Here is a 25,697-nt window from a genome sequence, read left to right on the forward strand (position 1 = left end):
CACAGACCTGCACCGATCCAAGCTTTTGAAATGTCTCCGACATGTAAAAAGTTTTTTAAAGTGACAATAAAACTTTTTTGTATTTTCCTTTTCAATCGTTGACAAAATACAAACCAACAAAACACTCAACCCCCCCCCCCCCACACACACACACTCACACAGCACTGTCTGAAGAGAATAGGTATACATATAATGTTACTACAAGCTTTTAGTGCAATAATCTTCTTAATGCTTAATAAAAGATAATACACTGATGAGAAGACTACTAAGGATGCCGAACACCACATGTATGAATTTTATATATAAAAACAAAAACTGTCACCTAGATGGAGAACCAAAAGTGTCCAAAAATGATGTGACAACATTCAATACTATGGGGGAGATTTATCAAAACCTGTCTAGAGGAAAAGTTGCTGAGTTGCCCAAAGCAACCAATCAGATCGCTTCTTTTCTGGAAAGACCTCTGCAAAATTAAAGAAGCGATTTGATTGGTTGCTATGGGAAACTCAGCAACTTTTCCTCTGGACAGGATTTGGTAAATCTCCCCTATGTCACCCTTGTATATTAAACTCCTAGAAAGACTGGCAGTTACCGTAATCCAATCATACTTTGTCAGGTTAAATGTGTACACAATCACAGCTTCCAACACTTATAAACTTAGTTTCATCTGTCCTGATGTGGTCTGTAGGCCGTCCATCTTCACAGAAGTCAATTGTACTAATAACAATGTGTCATACGTGAAGTGTCGGGATCTTCTAATGACATGGTTACAAACTGCCTTAAGGTGGCATCCTGTCCTGTACGTGACGATTTCTCTTACCTTCCTGTCACAAACAATGAGGCATCAGCACTTAGCAAGAGGAGGTGTTAAGACTAATAAATGTTAACTATTTTTCTCATTTCCTTTTGTGCCTCATGTCTACCTACATCCTCAGGGTTTAACCAGTACAAGAGCATTAACTACCTCTAAAATAAGCGGTCTGTATTGTGTCCTAAATTGTGTAATGAATTGATGCACCATATATGACACTAAAATGCTCCTTCTTCTTTATCCTACAGACGCAGTGAAAAAGCTGCAGGATCAAAAACATGACATGGAGCGTGAGATTAAGATATTAAATCGGAAGTTGCGGGTAAGGAATAGTTATTTTCACTTTTTTTTATTTTATTGATTTCAGTGCTTGTCCATTATATAAAAAATTCATTGACTGGAAGTGTCCTAATGTTACATGAAGCTAGAGGAGCATTTCTTAAGACAGTGTTTTCCAACCATGTCCAGGCATGCTGGGAGTTGTAGTTTTGCAACACCTTGAGGCACCCTGGTTGGGAAACACTGGCTTAAGACAACCTGTTGGGAGTTTCTCCCCACCCAGCTTGATTGACAGGTCTCTCCCTATTTGTGTATAGGGAGGATCTATCAATAAAAAGGGGTAGGATAAAGCCAGTTAAGGCTATAGCAAAAAAGGGTAAAGTCCGGCACTGCAGGGTAACAAGCACACTAATGATGTGAACTAGAGGTGAAGATAGCTTGAATGAAGGGTATGGTGGTACTCTGACTCAAATGTAGCAATAATCCAAACGTGTAAGCAAGTAGAAAGATGGTCGGCAACTCACCATTTTTCGTCTTCAAATCTTGACTTTATTGATACATAATCACATATAGCTTTACAGGAGAGGGACAGTCAGGGGGGGGGGGGGGTGTACAGCAGGCAATGGTAGCTGTTTCGCACAAACTAGTGCTTCATCTGGCCTCCATGGGCCAGATGAAGCACTAGTTTGTGCGAAACGGCTACTGTTGCCTGATGTACCCCCCCCCCCCCTGACTGTCCCTCTCCTGTAAAGCTATATGTGATTATGTATCAATAAAGTCAAGATTTGAAGACGAAAATTGGTGAGTTGCCGACCATCTTTCTACTTGCTTACACGTACAGCCATTTAAGACCACCCTGTTGACTCGGAGCCCGATTCAGTGTTGGGTTTAAAGACTGATTTCTCTGAAATGTCAAAGCTTGTTCTGATACCCGTCTGTTTTATCCTTTCCATGGGTCAGGCTGCATGAAACTACTAACAGGTTCCCTTTAGTATTATTACTCCATTGGGGTTGGTCACTTTATAAGAATATTTCCTGAAAGGCTCTAAACTGTTGTGACCAGTCTGTAAATGTACTTTACCCCAGCTGCTCAATAGAAGGCCACTGACTGTCCAAGTATGTGCCCTGCAAGCACTGGGAAGCCGTGATTTCTGCGTCCATAGAATAAAAAGATGGCGGCTGCTTCTTCTTTTCAAATGCTGAATAGTTCATCCTGTACAGGCAGAAATACAACAGGTGCTGCCTGCCATCTGTCAGCGCATGTGCCAAACACTTTCAGTTCAGTACCTGCGCAGAAGAGCATGCAAACAGGGACAGCTGAGAAAATGCTTTTGCAGGTAAATAACAATGAACACCATTGTTATGTGTCCTATAGACACAAAAACCCCGGTTCTGCAGTTGTCACATAGCCCAAACATGAGCAGCTGTGGATTTTTTACTGAGCGGGGGGGGGGGGTAAAGTATGAGAACATATTAAATATACATACTACATATTACAATTTTTGGGCAATCAACAAATGTGCCAGACCTGCTGGTTTCTAATTGTTAACTAGTTCTCCTCTACTGATGGCCATATAGGAGGAGTCTGCCGAGTGGCGCCAGTTTCAAGCTGATTTACAAACAGCTGTTGTTATTGCTAATGATATCAAGTCGGAAGCACAAGAAGAAATCGGTGAGCTAAAACGCCGACTTCATGAGGCACAAGAGAAGAATGAAAAACTTTCAAAGGAACTAGAGAATACCACATCCCGCAAGTAAGGCCATATTTTAATTAAAGAATGGAAAAATGTAGAACTATGCATCCAGTTGTGTATAAATCCTCAACCTCTTAATATCTCAATAGGCAAGAAGAAGAAAGGGGTCGGGTCTATAATTACATGAATGCAGTGGAGAGAGACCTGGCTGCGCTGAGACAAGGAATGGGTCTAAGTCGTAGGTCTTCCAACTCTTCTGAACCCACACCCACAGTCAAGACTCTTATTAAATCATTTGACAATGCATCTTCACCAGGTACATCAGGTGTTACAGGCAAAGTAGGGCAAAAAAAAATATATATGCCTATGCTTAAGTAGTTAAATGTAGTATAACTTGCATATTATGTCCTCTTGATAGCCCCAAGTCCAGCAGTAGCAGCTACTGCAGCAGCAGCTTCAATGCCCCGCACGCCCCTCAGTCCTAGCCCAATGAAGACCCCACCTGCAGCTGCTGTGTCCCCCATGCAGGTAAGAGAGAGAACTTTTTTTTGCCAATAGTCAGTTTTACATCCTATATCTAGTATCTGCTTTGCTTACTGGAATACTTGTGTGGAACACTGCATTTATTTATTGACTTGTTGTTGCTGCTGCCACTGGATTGGCAAATTTGAGGAGGTTTGTCAATCTGGTCAAGACATTTGAAGGAAATTTATCAAGGCTTGTAAGTCAGTTTTTTTGGTGTGTGTGTGTGTATGTATGTATATATATATATATATATATATATATATATATATATATATATATATATATATATATAATATATATGCCTAATTATGCCCCCCAAAACTTGTGACTTTTCTGTAGCACGGTTTGAGTGTAATTAGTTTTTAGCCACATTTATTAGATGCAACTTTGTACAGCTCCACCCAATAGACAAAATAGGTTTCACACATCAAAATATTTAATTAAATTTAAAGTGAGCAAATTTATCATCCATCATGAGCATTTTCCCACATTCTGTGTACCAATCTTAAAGTAAAACTGTCGGCAAAGTCACCCGCACTTACCAGTGGTACTGGCTGGTAGTGAGGGTGATGCTGATTAAAATGCTGCCAACCATTTCCGGATCCCTGTTCCTCCGTTATGTTCCTAATTGCGATTATGCAAATGACCAGTCAGTGACACAGGCAGAGTTACGATGGTGGCCTCGGGCACTGTGACGTCTCAGCGCTCAGCCCACTCATACATATTCATACAATCCCCTCCGCACTCCCGCTCTACTTTAACTCCTACTGCACATGTGCCAATGATCCAAGATGGCTGCGGCCATCATCAGCACATGCGCAGTAGGAGTAAATACAGAGCGGGGAAGCAGAGGGGATTATATGTATAAGTGGGCCAACCGACATCACAGTGCCCGAGACCACCATCGTAACTCCGCCTGTGCCACTAATTGGTTGTTTGCATATCCGCAATTAGGAACATAACTGAACATAAGAACATCGCAATGAATCCGGGCATAGTAGGCAGCGTTTTAATCAGCATCACCCGCACTACCAGACAGTACCACTGGTTAGTGTCTGTGACTTTATTAAAATATAACATTATATATCCCATACGATCAATGGTGTTAACGTAAAAAAATACCAAAGTATAAAAACTTTCAAAAAGTAAATACCAAAATACCAAAGTAAAAAAAAAACTTTAAAAAAGTCTGATCAATATCAAAATGGTACCAAAAAAATTAGCCCTCATACAGCCCGGTATATGAAAAAATTTAAATGTAATAGAGGGTCAGAATCTTTTTTTAAAAATGTAAAAGTTTCAAATTTTTTTTCAATAAGTAAAACATGAAGGAAACTTAACAAATTTGGTATTCCTGTAATCAGGCTGACCTAAAGTATCAAAATAACATGTAAGTTTGACCATGAGATGAATGGTGTAAAAAAGAAGAACCCCAAATTTGCTAAATTGCTTACTTTTTTTCAATTATACCTCAAATGTATAAATTTTTTTTGTTTTGGTGCATAAGTTATCGAAAAATGAAAGGTGTCAATAAAAAGTACAATTGTACTTGCCAAAAAAAAGCCCTAAAAAAGTAAGAGTTATGGTTATTATAGGACGAGGAGGAAAAAAACTAAAGTGCAAAAACTAAATAAATAAACTATTTACGTACTATTTTGGTTACAATTATTTTGTGTACCAGGACAAGTGGGTTTTCATGAGGGACAAGAAGATTGTGTTCCACTTTAGTCCCCTGGACAAGTATTTATTTATTTTTTTCATTTCCACACCCCTGGGTATAGTTTTTGCTATATGTCTGTTAATTTGCCTCAGTAAAATAAATTAAATAACTAATTTATCTGTGGATACATTAATGGCCCTTCATCTATTGAGTACTCTAGTCAGTAAACTATTAAGTAGTCAAATATATGGCACAAAAATTTACTTCTCTATATTTTGTCCTTTTTGCAGAGACACTCCATCAGTGGCCCGATATCTTCCACAAAATCATTGCAAGGCCTGTCAGAGAAAAGACCAAGTTATGCTGAAATACCAGTGCAAGGTACATACAATCCAAAGGACAAAAAGCGATGACCAAGTATTAATGTCTCTACACCTTAGATGGCTATCCGTTGAATTCTTGTTTGACAAGTAACTATTGTTTCTCACTCCATTATACAAATGCTTGTATAATGGATCACCTAGATTTAATTTTTTTACTGATTAGAACCTGATACCGAAATGTGTCCTGTTTTTCTTATCCCTTCATATTCCCTCATTATAATTTTTTATTGATTTAAATTTTTGTACAATATTATGGGGACCGCCATCTTGACTGAGCTGTTTTTATTTGCGTTTAGAAATATGCTTTCTCGGTCGCTATTCATTGGGGGACACAGAGACCATGAGTATATATGCTCTTTCCACTAAGAGGCACTGACACTAGGTAAAAAAAAGTCTGCTCCTCCCTGGCAGGATATACCCGCCCACTGGAAGTGAGGTAATCAGTTTTAGCTAGTGTCAGTGTCAGTTTTCTATTAAGGGCTGTTTAGTTAGCTTTTTTTTCCTCCTTTTTGTTTCTCATTTTCAGGAGGGGGTTCAGGAGCAGGGCGATACCTGTTCCCCCATATGGGATGAAGGGGCACAGACATAGAGTATGTACTGTTAACCCCTTCTCGCCAACGGCCAGCGCCTGGAGGTTGTACCCTGGGTCCAAGTCCCCCACTGCCCCTGCTCGCCCTGCTATCTTAGCCTGGTATGATGCAGCGTGGCCTTATGCTGGTTGAATTTTCGGATTATCGGCAATGTAATTACCGATACCGATAAGGTCAAAAATAGTGAATATCGGCCAAACCGATTCCTAATGGGGGTCAGCCTTTTTTTCTAGATAGCGCTATCAGCACAATGTTTTTTTGCCCTTTGCCTCTGCAATACCTAATTCTGCAGAGTTCTCACTCTGTGAGGGAGCATATGCGAACCGCGGTGGCGGGCCGTTACGCGGTCCCTGGAGATTCCGGGGTTACATTCCGTGCCTGGTTTCCCTTTATGCTGCGTACCATGCCAGGTTTACTGTGCTCACGGCCGGTCCTAGTCCCTCCCTATCTGGGCACGGCTCAAGTCTGGTGCCCTTACAGGGCTTTTGCGTTCCTGGTGGATGCCCAGGGCCTTTTCGGGGTTCTTCCTCCGACGGTCATCCATCAGGGGAGGGTTCTTGGCGTGTGCATACATTATGATTCCCTCCTCCACAGGCCACTGAACTCATATCTGCCGCATGCGCGGTTGACATTCCGGTACCCCTCGGCCAATGCGATGTGTCCGACAGAGTAACCTGTTGCATACTATGGAACCGTACCAGTAAGCCAGACAGTGGTCTGCGTGGTTCCTCTGCCGCCTGTCATTCCTCACATGCCTGATGTCTCTGTGGCTGGAGTTTCGGTACCCCACTACCAGCGTGCGGTTTCCGAAGAAGTGCCCTGACGTGTCCTATGGACCCTATACAGTGCGACGGGGATACCATCCATGGCTCCTCAGCCTCCCCCGATCTCCCAGGGTGGCGAGGATTCTATCCATGGCTGCTAGGCCTCCCCGTCCTCCCACCTGCGACCAAGGGGGCACAGTGATCGGCGATATGACTGTTGTTCCTTTTTTGCCAGTACCTGGAGGTGTACTCGTTCAGCCAGACTGTTGTCTGCACGGTTTCCGGCGCAGTCAGTCTCCCATCCCTGGGCTTCCGTGTGCATGGCTGTGGTTTCCAGTACCTCACAGCTGGTGGTAGAAATCTGGAAGAGGGTCGCCTGCAGGTATACGGGACTGATGTCAGTCAGACTTTCTTATGCTGAGGGTCCCCATCAGATCGTCCGCACTCCAGTACCCCACTTTCTATGGGAGGGTTCGCAGGAGATACTCTGTGCATTCAGGTTTACTACTACGTTGGCTCACCTACCGTACACTTCCCACACCTTGGCGGAAGTCCAGGTAGCCCACTGCCGAGGTGTAGTTCTGAGCGAGGGACCCCATATTGCTCCATGGGCCTTTCACAATTCACCACGTAGTGCTTCGCTGGGTTCCCTACTTTCCCAGGTCCCTCTCCACAGGCCTGCTGCTATCACAGATAAGGACTGGTAAACCACTTTCAGTGTGTGGTTTCGAGGACAGGACCTGTGTGTCCATGGTCCCTATGCCAATTAGCCAGACTGTCTGCATGTTTTTTTTTTATCCACTAGGTCACTTTCCCCATTCCTGTCACTCCAGCAGCAGACGTCCGGTGACTCACTTTCAGTGTGAAGTTCCGAAGAAATGGCTCTGTGGATTCTATTGGACCTTTCTACTGGTAAGTCATATTTCCTGCACCTCATTCGTCCTTCATCTCTTTAGTCTGTTCTGGAGTGTAGTGCCATTAAGAGATGGGGTGTGGGTGTTTCCTGCAGGTTCTATGGACCTCGCAGCAGCACTCTCGGTTCCCCTTCTAACAGTGTAACATTAGTCTTCTCAGGGCATGGTTTTGGCATGTAGTTGGGTGCTGAGACTAGTTTCCATGCTTTCAGACATTTGGATGTCTGTGGTTCCCTTCGTGGTGGCAGCTCATGTAGAGCCTTCCTTCCCGCCATTTCGGTGGGGTGTACCTCAGGCCTTCATGTGTAATTGTTTCTACAGGTCTGCGGCGGTTAAGCACCACTGTCCGGGCATGAGGCCCGATGGGGCGATGGGCTGTTCTGCAGCCCCCCCCCCCAATGCCTCCGGGTATCTCCCTGGGTTGCTGTACGGGGTGGCTCAGGTGCTGCTCTGTCGGCCAGGATGGCTTTGTGGCCGCACCATCTGCCCCCCCCTTTTTCACAGGGTCCAAGGTTTCGCCATTGTTTCCTCCCAACGCTGTAGGTTGCGAAGTGTGCTTCTTACTTGCATTTGTAGTTATGTCTTTGTATCTCCCAGCTCCAATGTCCAGGATTCAAGTCCCTCTGGGGACACAACATGGCTCCTCCATGCCCCGGTGTGTTTTCGCAGGGTTCCTAGGGGCTATGTCCACCCAGTGCTTTGATGACTGTAGGGCGGCATTTCCTTGCTCCTACAGTACATGGCGTTCTTGGGAAATTCCCTCCACAGGGGGTACTGGGATCAGGAAGCTTGGCACAGTCAGTGCCTAAGTTTCATCTCCACCTCCCCTTGTTTTTCCCCTCCATTAGGGGGACTATATCACTGAGCACTTTCTTCTGCCAAGATGGAGCCATGTCGCACTTCCACCTACATGGTGGGGTACCTTGCTTGGCCTTTGTTTTTTTGCTGGGAGCGATTGGAAGTGCTTTTCAACAGCTCTGCTTGTGTGCTTACTGCTCACTATAGCAGCCTGGCTCTCCTCCTGTTTCTGGTTGTCTACTGCTGCTCATGCAGCTAGGGCGTTTTCCTCTGTAGGAGGGGTTTATGCAATCATGTATAGCTCAGTAACAGCCAGTCTGCCAGTGCTCTCTTCCTTCCTTGGCGTAATAACCGGGAATGGTTTGCTCATCCTTACCTTTGTCCGTGTCATCGGTGCTACACTGCCACTCCGATCTTTTGGAGTAACCTTCTTGTGCCCAGAGCCTGGGAGTACCAGCTGGGTTCTCTTTTGCTTTTCTGTCAATTCCCGAGACATTGCTGGGAGTGCTCTGGTTTTCTCTGACCTCTCGGTCCAAGACCAATTAATCCTTGTTTTGGGCTCTCTCCTAGACTGCTGTGGTGTACCTTATTTTCTGGGTCGGTACTCCTGGTCCTTCGTGCCTTCATGAGGATTGTGGTCTCGGGCACGTGTAGTGCCCCTGCTCAGGCTTCTCCGCGATCCCTTTGTGGGGCGGTCTTTCTGTACCACTCTTCTTCGTGTCCCAACATAGCAGTATGTCTCCCGGAGCGTTTTGCGGTTGTTGTTTGCTCCGCCTACAGGTGGGGCCCCTCCCGGTGACTAGAGAGTCTCCAGTTCCATGTCGCCTTTCCGGGTTACTCCTTACTTTCCGTTTCCTCCTTTGGGGTCCATTTACTCCGGGGTTGGACGAAAAGCCTGTCTACCGGGTTGTACCAGTTGGGCCATTTTTTGGCTGCAGTTCTTCCTGCTGTTCAGCCTGTGTGGCGTCCTCTCAGAGTCCACTCTTCTCCCCGGGTGCTCACGCTGTGCCTCTGGGACAGGGGTTTTTGGCGCCTACAGCTTTTTGGTACGGATCTTCTGCACCATGCCTCTCCGGAGACGGTTCCTGTCTCTATTTTCCAGAAGTTTCTGGTCTTCATCTTGACTGACTCGCCTTCGGCTCTCACTGGCGTTTTCTCACCAGGTTCCTTGGTTTCGGTTGGTCCTCTTTACGGGGTTCTCTTGTCGTTCCCTTTTCCTTTTTTGTTCCCAACTGGGCTCTCCCTCGGTCTTGTTCTGTGCTTCTTGGAGTTGGTTTCCTACCTCCTTTCAGGTTGGTTCAGCCCATTGGGTCTCAGCATTGCCCCTTCTTGTCTCTCTCTGTGGCCTGTTGGTTTAGAGTCTCTTTTAAGGATGGTCCCTTCCTTGGCATCCTAGTCCATCTCCATGCACAGTGGGAACTGCCGGACGCTCAGTTCTAGGCCTTGGTTGCCTTTTTAGCCCAGGGTTTCGTCCGTGAGTCTTACGGCCAGCTGGAGTTCAGTCTCTGGACAGACTCCCTTCCTCTGGGACTACTTTGGTACATCCCATGATCAGTCTCTGTGTCCCCCAATAAAGAGCGACCAAGAAAAGGAGATTTTTTTTGTACTCACCATAAAATCTTTCTCGTAGCCTTCATTGGGGGACACAGCACCCACCCATGTCTTCATTCTTGTCTGAATAGCCTTTTCCGATTCTTGGGTGTTTCTCTTGAATTCCTTTCTAGGGTCCTTCGGACTTGTCTCTTGGTTGGCTTCTACTGCTTTGTGACAAAACTGATTACCTCGCTTCCAGTGGGCGGGTATATCCTGACAACGCCTCCTAGTGGCAAAAGCATATACCCATGGTCTCTGTTTCCCCCCAATGAAGGCTACGAGAAAGAGATTTTACAGTAAAAAAAAAATCTCCTTTTTACAGCTATTAGGTGACACCGGTACGTAACGCTTAACTGTACTCTTGTCTGTGATGATAAGAAGACTACTGGGAAAATATCTGTACAGAAAAGGAAGTCTCATCTTAAGTTTTAGGCCTAGTTTTCAGAATAGAAACTTTAGATTTTAAAATTATTTTAAAATCTAGATAGAAAAATAGAAAATTTGAAAAAACACCACCAACAATTCTTAATTTTTTTTTTTACATAAATACTTAATTTAAACAATAGGTAATTTTCTTATAACACGTTTCCTATAAAAGAGGAAAAAGCTGCTGCCAAACATCTTTAGCAGCAACTTATTTACCCTGGAGACAAGGCACTGGGACTTCCAGTTTTACAATGGCAGAGGATTCATAGGGACAGCTCAGCTCAAGCTTGATAATATATAAAAGCTGAGCTGTGATTGGTTATGTTAAAACTAGACTATTTTGCTTTAAGGCAGATTAATACATCTGTGATATATATTATTTCAGATTGTGCTTACTAGCATGTCTGTCTCCTTTTCTTGAACTGGGTCATCTTGCACATCTTGAAGCATGTGAAGGTCAGATTTACCAAATTGTCTTTGACTTGCATTCACCTTATGGTATTTTTTAAGTCTCTTTTTCAAAATCCTCTCAGTTGTAGAGTTCTCTTTTGCAATTCTAGAAGAGGGCTCAGTGTTGACAGAGTATGGTTATATAAGTTCACATATTATATTAGTTTCATACATTGGCGGTATACAAGTGGGTTCACCCCCTGACATACATTTCCAACGTATGCCACTACATAGGAATGCTGGCCTCAAGGACTACATTCTGCATATGCACCCGAAAAGCAATTTCCCAATGTCTTCACCCAAATGCAATGTGAACAGGTAGTAAAGTGAAGTTTTAGTTCTCACTTAACATCCCTTTTCTTATGAACATTCTTTGATGTTTCGTATTACTCTTTGTATTATTTTTTTGCCTTAAATTTTCCATGGATCTCATTTGTTTTTTATTCATGTGCTTAGTAGAAGAAGCCAATAATACTACTTATCATTAGCCTCCTACCAGGAAGAATTATACCCATGGTGCTGAATCCTGAATGAACTCGATGACAGTATTTACAAAGACATATTAAACTTTCCTTCTAGTCTATAAGATTATAGATTTTAAAATTAGTCAGGTTAATCTTTGCTGTGTGTAACAAGAGCTCATATTGTCTGCAGATCATTTGCTAAGAGCAGCTTCCAGCGCCAGAACCGCATCTTCCTTGCCAAGGGTCCCGGCCATGGACAGCACCAAATCTATTGCTGGTAAAGCTAAGAAACTTGCTTCCTATGTATAACTTAACTTTAACGCAGAATAGTCTTTAAATAGTGTAAAAGGCTATATCTGTTTTAGTTGTTGTTTATAGTTGGGGGCTTATATGGACATATACACTATGTGGATCTGCACAGTGTTACCTGCAGCATTTCCACTGGATGGATAATTGTTAATAATGTTTTGAGCGTCATTGATAGAATTTAAAGGGGGACTGATGGAAAACTTTTTTTTTTTTTTTAATGAACTGAAGCCAGAAAGTTAAACAGATTTGTAAATTACTTCTATTAAAAAATCTTAATCCTTTCAGTACTTTTTAGCAGCTGTTTGCTACAGAGGAAAATCTTTATTTTTTTAATTTCTTTTTTATGTTGTCCACAGTGCTCTCTGCTGACACCTGATGCCCGTATCAGGAACTGTCCAGAGCAGGAGCAAATCCCCATAGCAAACCTATACTACTCTGGACAGTTCCTGACAAGGACAGAGGTGTCAGCAGGGAGCACTGTGGACAAGGCAAAAAAGAAATAAAAAAAAAAAGAATTTCCTCTGTAGCATACAGCTGATAAAAAGTACTAAAAGGGTTAAGATTTTTTTAATAGAAGTAATTTACCAATCTGTTTAACTTTCTGGCACCAGTTCATTTAAAAAAAATTTCCACCGGAGTACCCCTTTAAGCATATGCCATTTCATAAGTAACTGGAAATGGAAAATTGACTTACATTATTCTGTAACTGTACAGTTTTCACGTAGTTGTTACTTTGCACGTCCCACCTTAGCATTCAGAATTATAATTTTTTTTTTATTTACTCTCTTCTTTTGTTTTTATACTTCCTGGCTTGGTAATACAAACAATATTAGGGAGGAAGTGTCTGACCTGAACTTCCATACTGATTTCCTGTCCCTTCCTCTACTTGTCTGGGATTGTGGTGCTGATTGCAATGTAAAGCAGATGTGTTCATTCACTATGTCTTTATTGCTGTAAAGAATTATCCTATCTTCTGGCCATGTTGGTTTATATTTTAATTGTAAAAGTCAAATATTGTGCCATATTTATCGTTTTTTAAACATGTTTTGAGTCCTGAAAGCGGTTTCCTTTTGTTTCTCTGTTCTGTATTGGCTATTTTTGTTCCTTCAGTGTCACGCCGGAGCAGTGAGGAACTGAAACGTGACATCACTGTGCCCGATGGGGGTTCTCCTTCTCCTTTGATGACAATGACCTCATCTTCCCCGCAACTTTCTCTCACTTCTTCCTCTCCTACAGCGTCTGTTACACCAACTGCTCGAAACCGCATCAGGTATATTACATTGCCCTTACTATTCTGTTAACCTGTAGCCTGTATATCTCTAAGTAAAATAATAGATTAAAGGAGTACTCGGGTGCAGAGTATTCCTGCTCCGTCCTGCCCGGGCTGCAAAAAAATGAAAATAAACCATCACTCACCTCCCTGGGTTCCTGTGGAGCGCCACTGCAGCTGATCGGTCCTCTGGTCCATCTTCTTCATACTTCCATGTGAACGACGCGTCACATGGTGCTCAGCCTATCGCCGGCCGCCGCAATGTTCTGCCTCGGCCCGTAATAGGCTGAGCGCCATGTGACGCTTCGTTACACACAGAAGTATGAAGAAGATGGACCGGAGGACCGATCAGCTGTAGTGGCGCTCCGCGGGAACCCAGGGAGGTGAGTGATGGTTTATTTTAATTTTTTTTGCAGCCCGGGCAGAACGGAGCAGGAGTACTCTGCACCAGAGTACTCCTTTAAGTAGGTCAAATTAAATTTACATAGTACTGTAGTCTAAGTGAACCTGATATGCTTTTGTGGGGAAAATGAGAATATTTTAGCAAGATACAACAAAAGTGCATAAAGTACATCTGTCACTTATTATATTTGTGAAAAAGGTGACACAGTCTAGTGGGGGTTAACAGGCATACTTTTGTTTGTAGATTTGGTTGCTTTATTCCAATAAAAAAAATATATATAGTATCTGTTGTGTCAAAGAGACATTGTCCGGTGCCTCAGTGCCCGAACACCTCTCTCCGCTGTTGTAAATCCTGCTTTGCCTGGTGATTGACACACAGGGCTCATTTGCCCACGGCAGCTCTATGTAGTTTGCTTGAGCATACGCTGTCAGTGACATGGTGCACACAGTGAGTCTGAGGTTGAAAATCATGCGCAGACTGCGTGTGCCCTATTATACCAATTGATGCCGCATGTGTGGGCAAAGTACACAGAGCCGCCGTGGGCTGGCGACCACTGTGTGTCAATCAGCAGGCTGAGCAGGTATGTCATTAGCAGATAGTGTTGCAGCCCTGGGGCATAGCAGGTCCCAAGCCATGCCTCTTTTACACTTGTGAATACTATAAAAATGTTTTTTTATTGGAATAAAGCAACAAAATCTAATAACAAAGGTAAGCCTGTTAACCCCCTCTAGACTATGTCGCCGGTTTTACAACTAAAGATAAAGCGACAGATGCACTTTAAGGTCATATGCACACACAGCAGAAATGTTCCACTTCATTGCAGTGGGTGAAATCTGCTTTAAATCTGGACAAAAAAACTGTGATATACTGTGGATTTACATATCTACAGCATACCCTCAAAAATCCACAGACTTATTGAAGTGTGTGTTAGGGGTTTTGTACAAAGCAAATCAGCAACATGTGTAAACATGGCCTAAAATGTACACCTATCAAACATTATTTTACAGTTTTATATATTTCTACATTTAAAAGTTCAGTAAATGTTCAAATACATTGAATTACTTTTCTTGTACTGACCCTGAGTTACAGCCTGTATTATAGACCCGAGATGCATTCACAATTGCTAATGGAAACAGTCGACAGACACACCCTTAACAGGTTAGCTGCGCTTCTAAAATGCAATACTCTGTTCTCCGCTGTGTTCTGGGAGAGTTCGCTTTTTCTACATCAGACTACTGTACAGTACCTGGTGGGGATACTGCACTTCTCAGAATGCAAATCACTAGCGCAAGTTCTTTACAGATTGTGGGGTATCAACTAAAGTGGACTTTTCTTTGCTTCTTGTTTTTTGCATTTTGCTTGTCTGCATTCTTTTTCCTTTTTCTATACTCTATTATCTTATGTTATACAATGACAATGTACATTTTATATAGGGAAGAGAGGAAGGACCCCTTGTCAGCCCTTGCAAGGGAATATGGTGGCTCAAAGAGGAATGCTTTGCTAAAATGGTGTCAGAAGAAGACTGAAGGATACCCGGTGAGCATGGTGGGGTGCGGAGTGAAGACCGATAATTTATTTTTATACATGTTATCTACCAGTGTTTAAATATCAGCCGTGTGGGCACTGAATGGATTATCATGTAGATGTGGAATGACCCTGAACAAGCGTAGGCAGATTGTTAGGTTGGTTAATTAGGTCCTGGGTTATTAAGCAGCACTCTCTTTCTCCTGGGAGCGGATGAAGGATAGTTACCGGGATACATGTAGCTCCATCTGTCCAGAACCAGGAAGGAATTAGCAAATGCTCTTTGAATACACAGATGATGGTTGGATGATGTAACTTTATCCCTTCCATAGTGTAAATGATGCATTTAGGGAAGTCCCATTTTGGCATGTTTCTGACATACTGGGCCAACAATGCTGCCGTTCAGTTTTTGGAGTGCTTACTTGCTGCATCCCTGTGTCACTCTGTCAGTTGCTTTTGATAATTTGGAGTGGTAGAACTCTGCATTCTTACTTGATCGGCTTGAGCATCGCCAAATCAGAGGCCATAAGACCCTATTTCATAGTGCAATTATTGGGCGAATAGGTACATGAGCACTGTAAATATAAAATATTTTTTTTATTGCGTTACAGCTATATTAACTAAAAATGTAAATTTGAGGCTCTTAGCACACTTTTGATCGAATGTGTCCCCCATCCACCACACTGATATGGCCTTGTTTTGGATAGAACCCTTACATTTTATTTATTTACCTCTTCTGGGCTTAAAGCTTCCAATCTGGGTGTATGTAGGATCCAGCTAGATGTGCTGCCAACAATAACGGAAAAGAAGGACAACATGAGCAGTCCAGTACGATCTTTTGTGTGACCCTGTCCACACGATAGTTGAGCTGTGTAAAAAGGCCTCTTAGAGGAGTTCCCATGTACTATATCACTGCTTGTACCAGCCACAGATCTGCCAGTCTAATTTTAGTCTCTTTAACAAATAGCTATGAAAAACACAATTTGTTTGGAAAATAATTGGAATCTCTGTGGCATTCAATGATCTTGCTTGAAAAATATTGACTATTGACAATTGTGGAGTATGTTTCTTTAGAACTGTGTGATGTACAAGACTTCTGTTATTCCTCCTATAAACGTAGGAATGAATTGACACCTGGGTGTGGCCAGTTGGGGGCGACAGTGGCAGACTGTGCAGGGACACGCCCCTTTGACAGTAGGAAATAGGAACCCATAGTTGTCACTTCATTCATAATTTTTCAGGAAGTATTACAGCAGAAAGGAACAATGCAGAGTTCCAAGAAAAGATGCTCCAGAATTGTTACCGCATGGAGAATACAAGTGTCTACTAAAATAGACATGTGTTTTTGTATGTGAAAAGGCTGTGAAATCGGTGGGATAGTATGTACAGCAATATTGTTGGAGTAAAGGTCATGTGACTTCCTGGCAATATAGGCATTGAGCCAGTTATTGAAGAAGCTTCTTCCTGTTTAGCTGTATGGGCACTGCGGTGAGGCTTCTGTTGCTCTGCCTCTACATTATTCATTATCTTCTTAGTGTGCATATCTTCTGCCGTGTAAGCTAGAATAAGGTCTTTCCCTTTGTGTCTTAGAATATTTCTACAAGTCTGTTCTTGCCTATTTCCTGCTCCTCATGTGACCCTTACAAGTAGGTAGGCTACTACTTGTTCAATCTACATTCTTAGTATTTTATGTGCACCTTTCTGGGATTTTTCTATGGAGATGCTGGGTTTTGCCAAACATCTAATAGGGGGCAGTCAAGTTAAATTTCCCACTTACTGGTCAGGTATTCCAATATTGCAAGTCCTCCCAAGAACTGCTGATCATGGCAGATTCCACTGCTGGAGGTCCCCGTGATCAGCGGTTATTGTAGGGGCAGCCCCCACATAAAGGCTCATTTCCCTAAAGACAGTAGTTTGTGACCATGTGTGAGTTAGAGTTGTATCTCTGGATAGTTGTTGCTGCCCTGTTATTGATGCACGTGTAAAGGTCCCTAAATCCAATGCCAGGATTTCAGTGGTGTTTTTTTTATTTTATTTTTTTTGCCTGATGGTTGCATTTTACATCCCTGTTTTAGAACAATCATTGGCTTATTGGACGGCACTAGGAAATTTCTTGGGGGGGAGATTTATCAAAACCTGAGTGGAGCAGTTGCCCATAGCAACCAGATGGATCAGACATCATCTGGATTCAGTGCTTATGTCCATAGAAAATCTGCTGTGGACAAAAACCTCTTTCCATGGACAGGCTACAATTCTCTGGCAAATTCTGCTTCAAGTTTGAACATGTTCCACCATAATCCAATTCCTTATCGGTAGATTCGCTACAGAACTTCCAACTATTTGACATTGGGATCAATAGGAGGCTGCTACAATTAGAATCTGTGCGGAATTTCTGTTGTGTGAACGAGCCCTAAGAGCTGAGCTTCCATTTAAGACATGTCTTTAAGAAATAAATGTTATGGATGTTTGCACGTCCTAAGCTGTTGAAGATAGGGAATAGTTTGGTCCTAGAAATTAAGGAATTATAAAATCTGTATTATTTTTCATATATCTTGAAGAAGAAAACCCACCCTAGTTCAGTTAGGGGCGTGTGAAAAGAAAAGTGTCTTTTTTTGCATGTGTCTTTTCCTTACGTCGTTTTCTTCCAGTCATTTTGTTTCTGGGATTTTTAAAAGAAAATTCATCTGTTCTTTATTATGCCTTTTTTCCATTTGTCAGTAAGTGGTGTTAAAAAAATTCTCACAATGTATTTAACACGAGATCTATTTATAAAGACAGAAGATACAACATTGAGATTTATTGTGTGTGCCAGCCGGGTTTAAATAGACTGGCATCAGTGGTGCCACTTTGAAGTCTAACATGTTGGGAAATGTCTTATGTCAGAGGGAATGTATTGGTCACCCACAACTTGTCTGTATGAACACAGAATAAAACACTAACTTTCTTTGACGTTGTGAAGGCCCAGGTATTTTTTTTTTTTTTTAACTAGTTTTACTAGTCCCGGATCTCGAGTTCTTTTATTAGGTTTTTAAGAATATTGGTAAATCCTACTTTGAGTCTACACTTTGTGTGTCCTCAGATCAGCTGGACCCCCCAATTTAAGCAAGTCAGAACTATTGTGTGTGTCTGCGCGCCTCGGCACGTACAGCTGTTCTTGAGTCAGGAAATGAATTCTTTATTATTATTGGTATTATTTTAGTTTCTTCCCAGAAATGAATTTGACCTAGGGACAGGCGGGGGTAGAGAAGACATGGACAGCGGGAGGGAACTTCCTGCTGCAGTTAGGAGATTCCTTTGTATTACGATAGACACACAAATATTATTACTCACTTCTGCCTAATGCACATGAACATACTTATTCTTCAGGAATATATAGTAGTCATTTATTTCTCCTTTTTTATGGATCCAATATACTTACATAAGACATTGAAATGATTAGTAGCTTTAGAAACCTTATTCTGCATGTTTGTGATATTTATATTACAAAAAGATTTTCTTACTTGGTGCATATTAATAGTAGTAGTAGTTGCATTATTAGTTGTTCTTCCTGTATGAGCTTGCAATGTAAAGAATTACAACCAGTGTGTAGGGAATGTGGAATCTGGATGTATGTATCTTTTCAGGAAGTTAAGTGGTAGCACAAGGATACTGATGAAAGAGATGTATCAGAAGATACCATCTAATGTCCGTAAAATATATACAGCCTTCCAATGTGTCCCTTTTCTTTGCTATTGTCTTGTATATACTGACAGAATAATGAAGAGTACAATTGGACATTTCCAGGTGGCTAGAATACATAGTGTAGATGCTTACACAATGTTTGTTTTGCAGAATATCGATATTACAAATTTCAGCAGCAGTTGGAATGATGGTCTAGCATTCTGCGCTTTACTGCACACCTATCTTCCTGCCCACATCCCATACCAGGAGCTGAGCAACCAAGACAAGGTAACTAGATGAGTGATCTGTATTGGTTTGTAGCATTACTTAAAATACCTATCCATCACCATTCAACCGGTTATGACTCGCCAGCCAGTCTTTTGTTTATCATTCTCTTTCTTTATAGAGGAGAAATTTCACTCTGGCATTCCAAGCAGCTGAAAGTGTGGGCATCAAATCTACCCTGGTGAGTTCTGGATACTCCAATATACAGAATGCATGTTTGTCTTGTTCACTTTTATTTTACAGTGGTCTTTTTATCTCTCCAGGACATAAACGAAATGGTACGAACTGAGCGCCCAGACTGGCAGTGTCTCATGACGTATGTGACATCAATCTACAAATACTTTGAAACCTGAAATTGAATCTTGCTTATGTCTGTCAAGGCCCTCCTACACCGTCTGGAATTTTTGAGTGGAATTATGGACACAAGATTTGCCATTCATATGAAGTGAGGAGTGGTAGAAGTGTCTTAAGTGCCCTGCATCTTAAACAGATCTTACAGACTATGATACACTCATCCGTCTACGTGAGCTAAGGGTCATCCCATTTTCAGATTGTAGTATCTCAGGATGCAGCTTGTGCCAAGGCAGTGGAAGCAACAAGATTAATGCAGAGGGTTGTATCAGTTTTTAAGTCTTGCTGATGTTCTCCTAGTGCCTTAGCAATGTGTGATCCTTACAGATGCTCTGATCACCATCAAAAAGAAAAATGAATTCCAAGATCCATAGAAAAAGGATACACACTAATGCACATATTGTGCAAACATCTTAGCTGCTGCCTTTATATTCCTGATTGTCCCCTGTTATTGTGCCTATAACACTAGTGACAGTACATGTGAATGTTTTGCTCCATTCAGCTCTTGGCCTTCGGACATATGAGAGCTGTAAATGACACAACCGATTGCTGCATGTACAGTGTTTCTGCAGACTGACCAAACCGAGATACAGCTGCTCAGATGTTCCCAGGCTGTGTCCTGCACAAACCGTGGACTCAATGTCCCATGTTTCTTTTAGGAACTTTTTTAAAGAATCTACACAAGCTACATACCAGGCTCGGTACATGTTTCCTTCCGCAGGTGCTTTCCCAGGAGGGTTTAATTAATATCCCGATTTTTTTTGTTTTGTTTTCTATTATTAAAATGGATGCTTCTCATTTCAATCACAATGAAGTGCTAGCATTCCTGCTAACTAATTCCTCCAGGCTTCATCTGGATTCAACGTCATTTCAGCATCCTGTAAAATGAAGAGTTGCTGATTTTTGTTTCTTTTTTATTTTTGTTTGTAATCGTTAACGGTTCTGTTTACCAATTCCATCTCTTTTTCATTATCATTCCACTTAGCTTTATGGGCCAAGAAAAAGAGAACCCTGCAATGGCTTCCCAATATATATACTTTTACATTGGGACAGCATACATCTTTTACCTAGGAGCTGACTTGGAGGATTTACAATTTTTGGGTAAAGCCTTGTAGCATAAGAGAAAGGCAGTGTTACTTTAATCCGTTAGTTTTATGATTCCATGTCTGCCTTGCTGTAGCACATTGTATAATGTTAGAATGAACCTTACATTCTTAGGCTATGGTTTACACATCGCTTTTAACACTGATGTGCAAATCTGAGGCTGACCCCCATTTCCACTGCGAACGGTACAGGTTACATTCGAGGATCAATCCTAGTGTCATTCATTAGGGCTAATCCTCTGCTCTTCTGTGCGGAATCAGAGGCAACAAGGTAGCATGCTATTGGTTCTAAGACAACATTACATGTGAACCAGGTTGCGGAAATCCCTATCACATGTAAGGGATGTGGATTGTTGGTGCATCTGATGCAGAAGTCTAATACATGTAAGGCCCCTTTCACACCGCCGGTGCTCCCTGTCAAGAACGGCCGTCAGTGTCTTTTTATTTTTTTTTCTTTTTCTGACTTTAAAGCCCGTTCTCATGACTGGGAGCAATGGGCAACGACAGATCCCATTTACTACTATGGGGGCCGCCGGGTGCCGTTATTTATAGTGGGAGAAAAATAAAGGCAGAAGCAGTGATTTTTCTCCCACTATTCTGCCCGGCTCTCCCAACGGCCATCACACTGCCATGTACTCACAGCAGTGTGAAAGAAGCCTAAGCAGGACCATTAAGGGGTCGGCCTCTTTAAGCCTAGAGTGGAAAGCCATTACAGTGTTGCTCTCACCGTGGTGTATGTATGTTACAAAGACACTGATTTGTAATGTCTAATTAAAGAATGATGGTACAGCCAGAATGCTTAGCAAGAAATCCATTTGATCCGAATAAACATGTTTAGCTGGTGCAGATTCCCTGCTACCTTCACATGTTACATTACTTTGCAGCTATTTGTGAATGTTTTCTGCCAATTGGATTTTGCAGTGGATTTCTTGCCTTCTTATTGCCAGCCTTAGGTGTTGATATGAGGTCAAGTATACAGGGCATTCATTGTTAAATACCATTTACTTAGAACTCTATAGGTATATTTTATAATGTACATTTCCCTGGTTAATTTATTGTGTTCTGTTATTTCATAACTTTTCTCACATGCACAACTGTAGAAAGTAAATGTTTTGCCAAAAAAAACATTTTTTGTACGTGAAAATCTGAATGCGTCTTTGTAACCATTACTGTATATGTTAAGTACAAAGTATTTAAACAGAGACTGCCTTCATAAAGAAAACAAATGTCCTTGCAGTTGCATTGATACTTTAAGCTTTAACTACATCCTGGCAGCAGAGCCCTGAGTAACAATAAAATATTTATGCCATCGTGTAGGTTTTTCTCTGCAAGCAAGGAGATAATGGCAGTGTTTTACTATTATTTTATTAATAACATATATATTACATATGATATATGTAAACATGCGTTGGCTTTACGATGCAAAAGGGCATTTCCAAAATAAAAACCTAAAGCTTCATTTTCCATTGTCACAGTTACCGTATTTTTCGCCCTATAGGACGCACCGGCGTATAAGATGCACCCAATTTATAGGTGCAAAATCTAAAAAAATAAAGATTTTGAACCCAATAGTGGTCTTCAACCTGCGGACCTCCAGATGTTGCAAAACTACAACTCCCAGCATGCCCGGACAGCCGTTGGCTGTCCGGGCATGCTGGGAGTTGTAGTTCTGCAACATCTGGAGGTCCGCAGATTGAAGACCACTGCATAGGAGGTAATACTCACGTGTCCCCGCTGCTCCGGACCCGTCACCGCTGCCCTGGATGTCGCTCAATCGCTGTCGTCATGTCCCTGTCGCTCCGGAACGTCTCTGCTGCCGGCCGGGTATCCTTGCTCTCTGTCACCGTCATTACGCACGCCGGCGCACATACGCGATGACGTGATGACTAGGAAGGAGAGCGCCGGCCATACAGGGGATCCCTGAACGGAGAAGACACCGAGGAGGCAGGTAAGGTCCCTCCCGGTGTCCTGTAAGCACCAACCCGGCTATTCAGTCGGGCTGTTCGGAACGACCCGACTGAACAGCCGGGTTAGTGTCACTTTCCCTTCAGACGCGGCGGTCAGCTTTGATCGCCGTGTCTGAAGGGTTAATACAGGGCATCACCGCGATCTGTGATGTCCTGTATTAGCCGCGGGTCCCGGCCGTTGATGGCCGCAGGGACCACCGCGATAGGGGTGTATTCGCCGTATAAGACGCACGGACTTTTCCCCCCCAGTTTTGGGGAAGAAAAAGTGCGTCTTATACGGCGAAAAATATGGTATGTTAATGTTACGTGAATCCCAGGATGCATAGAACTAAAAGATGCATTCTTCTGTATTTTGGTCCATGTTTGTTTCTTGCTGAAAATGTGAGTAAATAAGAACATAGTAGGAAATCCATCTCAAAAGAAAAAGCTTTCCTCTGTTGGGAACATGGAATGAAGATATGGCCATGTGAACACATCCGAACACAGAAATAATGAAACAGAGCATATTTCTAAAAAATGCCAAATGAGGATGGACTAAGCAAACAGCTACTGTTTGGCCAGCTGTAGACTCCTATTGAGAAGAATATGAAGTAAAGTAAAATATGCCAATAACACAAAAAACATTTGGACCAGAGCTGTCTAATAGCATGCCCATGCAGGCTTGATGTATGGCTCTTCAGACCTTCTTATACACATACAACTCAAGAGCTGAAAACTCCTGACTGTGTTGAATGATGCACTTCTCGTTTAAGACATAACTTATACAACACAAACATAGGGCAGAAGTTTGTCCTCTTAATTGTTCAGACAAGTGTTTAGCTTATAACTAGAGATGAGCGAACTTACAGTAAATTCGATTCCTCACAAACTTCTCGGCTCGGCAGTTGATGACTTATCCTGCATAAATTAGTTCAGCTTTCAGGTGCTCCCGTGGGCTAAAAAAGGTGGATACAGTCCTAGGAGAATCTTTCCTAGGACTGTATCCACCTTTTCCAGGCCACCGGAGCACCTGAAAGCTGAACTCATTTATGCAGGATAAGTCATCAACTGCCGAGCCGAGAAGTTTGTGACGAATCGAATTTACTGTAACTTATAACGTTTCAAGGGATTATCCATTTAAAGGAGGGGTAGACACATTGTAAACTTTAAGAGCAAAGCAATTAGAAATCAATAAATGTAAATGTCTAGGTGCATCCGACACTGGTTCCTGAAGTATGTCCAGCCCTCATCTTAAGGTATGTGTTTGTTTTGTCTGTTGATTCTTTATCTGTGTAATGGTAGAAAGAATTACCGTATTTTTTGTCCTTTAGGACGCACCGGCGTATAAAACGCACCCTATTTTTAGGTGCAAAATCTAAAACATTTAAGATTTTGAACCCAATAGTGGTCTTCAACCTGCGGACCTCCAGATGTTGCAAAACTACAACTCCCAGCATGCCCGGATAGCCGTTGGCTGTCCGGGCATGCTGGGAGTTGTAGTTTTTCAACATCTGGAGGTCCGCAGGTTGAAGACCACTGCATAGGAGGTAATACTCACGTGTCCCCGCCGCTCCGGACCCGTCACCGCTGCCCCGGATGTCGCTCCATCGCTGTCGCCGTGTCCCCGTGTCCCGTCGCTCTGGAACGTCTCTGCTGCCGGCCGGGTATCCTCGCTCTCCGTCGCCGCCATCACGTAGTTACGCACGCCGACGCACGTACGTGATGACGAGGAAGGAGAGCGCCGGCCATACAGGGGATCCCTGAACGGAGAAGACACTGAGGAGGCAGGTAAGGTCCCTCCCGGTGTCCTGTAAGCACTAACCCGGCTATTCAGTCAGGCTGTTCGGGACCGCCGCGGTGAAATCGTGGCGGTCCCGAACAGCCCGACTGAACAGCCGGGTTAGTGTCACTTTCCCTTCAGACGCGGCGGTCAGCTTTGATCGCCGCGTCTGAAGGGTTAATATAGGGCATCACCGCGATCGGTGATGTCCTGTATTAGCCGCGGGTCCCGGCCGTTGATGGCCGCAGGGACCGCCGCGATAGGGGTGTATTCGCCGTATAAGACGCACCGACTTTTTCCCCTCAGTTTTGGGGAAGAAAAAATGCGTCTTATACGGCGAAAAATACGGTAACAGAAGGAATAAACACAAGTGGACCTAAATCATCTATAACATGTCCTAATAATGCAATTCAATTGGATGTTACGAATGACAGAAGTGAACGTAGAAAAATATTGATTTGTGAACAGGTATAATAATAATAATCTTATTATAAGAGGGTAAACAAGTATGCAAAGAATCTCCTCCATGAGGAAAAGAACATGCTTTCTGGTGCCACCTTATGGAGGTAGATTCTCTTTAATCCAATACTTGAGAATTGAAACCTGGGCAGATATTATCAGCCAGAATCTCCTCTCATGGGTACATAGCAGAGTTTTGGCTGAAGGAAAGCTACTTAGCAGAAACATTTTTCCCAGGGAACACTGCATGGCTTATAAAACTCCCTGTGCCAGCTTTGTGGTCTCCTCAAGGAGAAAAATTAACCTCTTGGTACCAAGGAAAAAGGGGATTATGAGCAATAGAATTATGCCATTCTGAGACCTGTAATCATTGACTGTTGGTTGTTATTAACTAATAATTATTATCACTTGAGAAAAACCTTCCAGCAGGGTACAAAAGCGTGACCTCGACCTTGCCTCGGATATTAGGTCTCTAACAGATTTACTTTGTGCTCATATTCAGAGGTGAGTAAAACTACAGTGCAAATCTGAAGCATTGGTGGTAGTTTATTCTAGAAAATAGAGCATGTGCTTTATAAGTGTTTTATCAAGTGTGCGGATTCACACTTCGCACTTGCAAAGCATATCTAACTTTCCTAGACAGAATGAATCCAACTCCTGTCTCGTATCATAAATTCATACTGTAGTTTCACTTATTTCTGCTTACCTTTTAAAAATGAGTTCCGGAGACTCCTTTTAAGATACTTTCTGTAAAGGGGATAAGATTTCTCCTTGAGGAGATCACCATTACTGGTGTGTGGAGCCTCATAGGTCATTAGTATTCCACTGGGAGTACATTTTAATAATTCTTAAGTATTTGTCATGGACTGCATCCAGTGGCAAGGCTCAGGAATCACTGTGCTCTGACCCCAGTATAAATACTAAACATTGAAAAGCTTTGGTGTGCACAATCTATGTGCCCCTTTTTATGTAAATTCCGTATTTTTAGTCTTTATATGTTGTTCATATTGCAATGTAATCTGTATTAAGATATGTGTAAGAACAGATTTCTGTTTATGACATGGGGGAGATTCATCATTAGGTCTATTGTAGACACAGATCTACCCCTTTACACTGCTTGTCTAAGTTACTCTTGCTCAGAATTTTCAAAAGTTGTGCACGCCCTTTGATAAATTTTGCGCAAATATAGAAACGCCCCCCTCGCTCTACCGTGCACTCCTTCTCTACCTTACACTTCACAGGGATGTGGCATTTTC

At 42.6% G+C, this 25,697-nt stretch overlaps 1 protein-coding gene across 4 annotated transcripts in view; it reads left to right on the forward strand.

Annotated features, from left to right (window-relative positions):
• The window catches only part of SPECC1L (sperm antigen with calponin homology and coiled-coil domains 1 like), a 56,835-nt gene extending 35,120 nt beyond the window's left edge, over nucleotides 1-21,715 (forward strand). For 3 of the 4 annotated variants that reach the window (XM_056530897.1, XM_056530887.1, XM_056530868.1), the window contains 12 exons: nucleotides 1,060-1,133; nucleotides 2,669-2,844; nucleotides 2,934-3,100; nucleotides 3,203-3,312; nucleotides 5,260-5,350; nucleotides 11,542-11,628; nucleotides 12,771-12,930; nucleotides 14,423-14,491; nucleotides 14,767-14,869; nucleotides 18,689-18,805; nucleotides 18,924-18,983; nucleotides 19,066-21,715. In XM_056530897.1, the coding sequence (XP_056386872.1) occupies nucleotides 1,060-1,133; nucleotides 2,669-2,844; nucleotides 2,934-3,100; nucleotides 3,203-3,312; nucleotides 5,260-5,350; nucleotides 11,542-11,628; nucleotides 12,771-12,930; nucleotides 14,423-14,491; nucleotides 14,767-14,869; nucleotides 18,689-18,805; nucleotides 18,924-18,983; nucleotides 19,066-19,155 (1,304 nt within the window). In that variant the 3' untranslated portion in view covers nucleotides 19,156-21,715. The remainder of the gene's footprint in view (nucleotides 1-1,059; nucleotides 1,134-2,668; nucleotides 2,845-2,933; nucleotides 3,101-3,202; nucleotides 3,313-5,259; nucleotides 5,351-11,541; nucleotides 11,629-12,770; nucleotides 12,931-14,422; nucleotides 14,492-14,766; nucleotides 14,870-18,688; nucleotides 18,806-18,923; nucleotides 18,984-19,065) is intronic. The other variant, XM_056530877.1, reaches the window with a different exon arrangement.
• The last annotated feature ends 3,982 nt before the right edge of the window (nucleotides 21,716-25,697 follow it).

This window comes from Hyla sarda, chromosome 1, assembly GCF_029499605.1.
Source record: "Hyla sarda isolate aHylSar1 chromosome 1, aHylSar1.hap1, whole genome shotgun sequence".
Lineage (NCBI taxonomy): Eukaryota > Metazoa > Chordata > Amphibia > Anura > Hylidae > Hyla > Hyla sarda.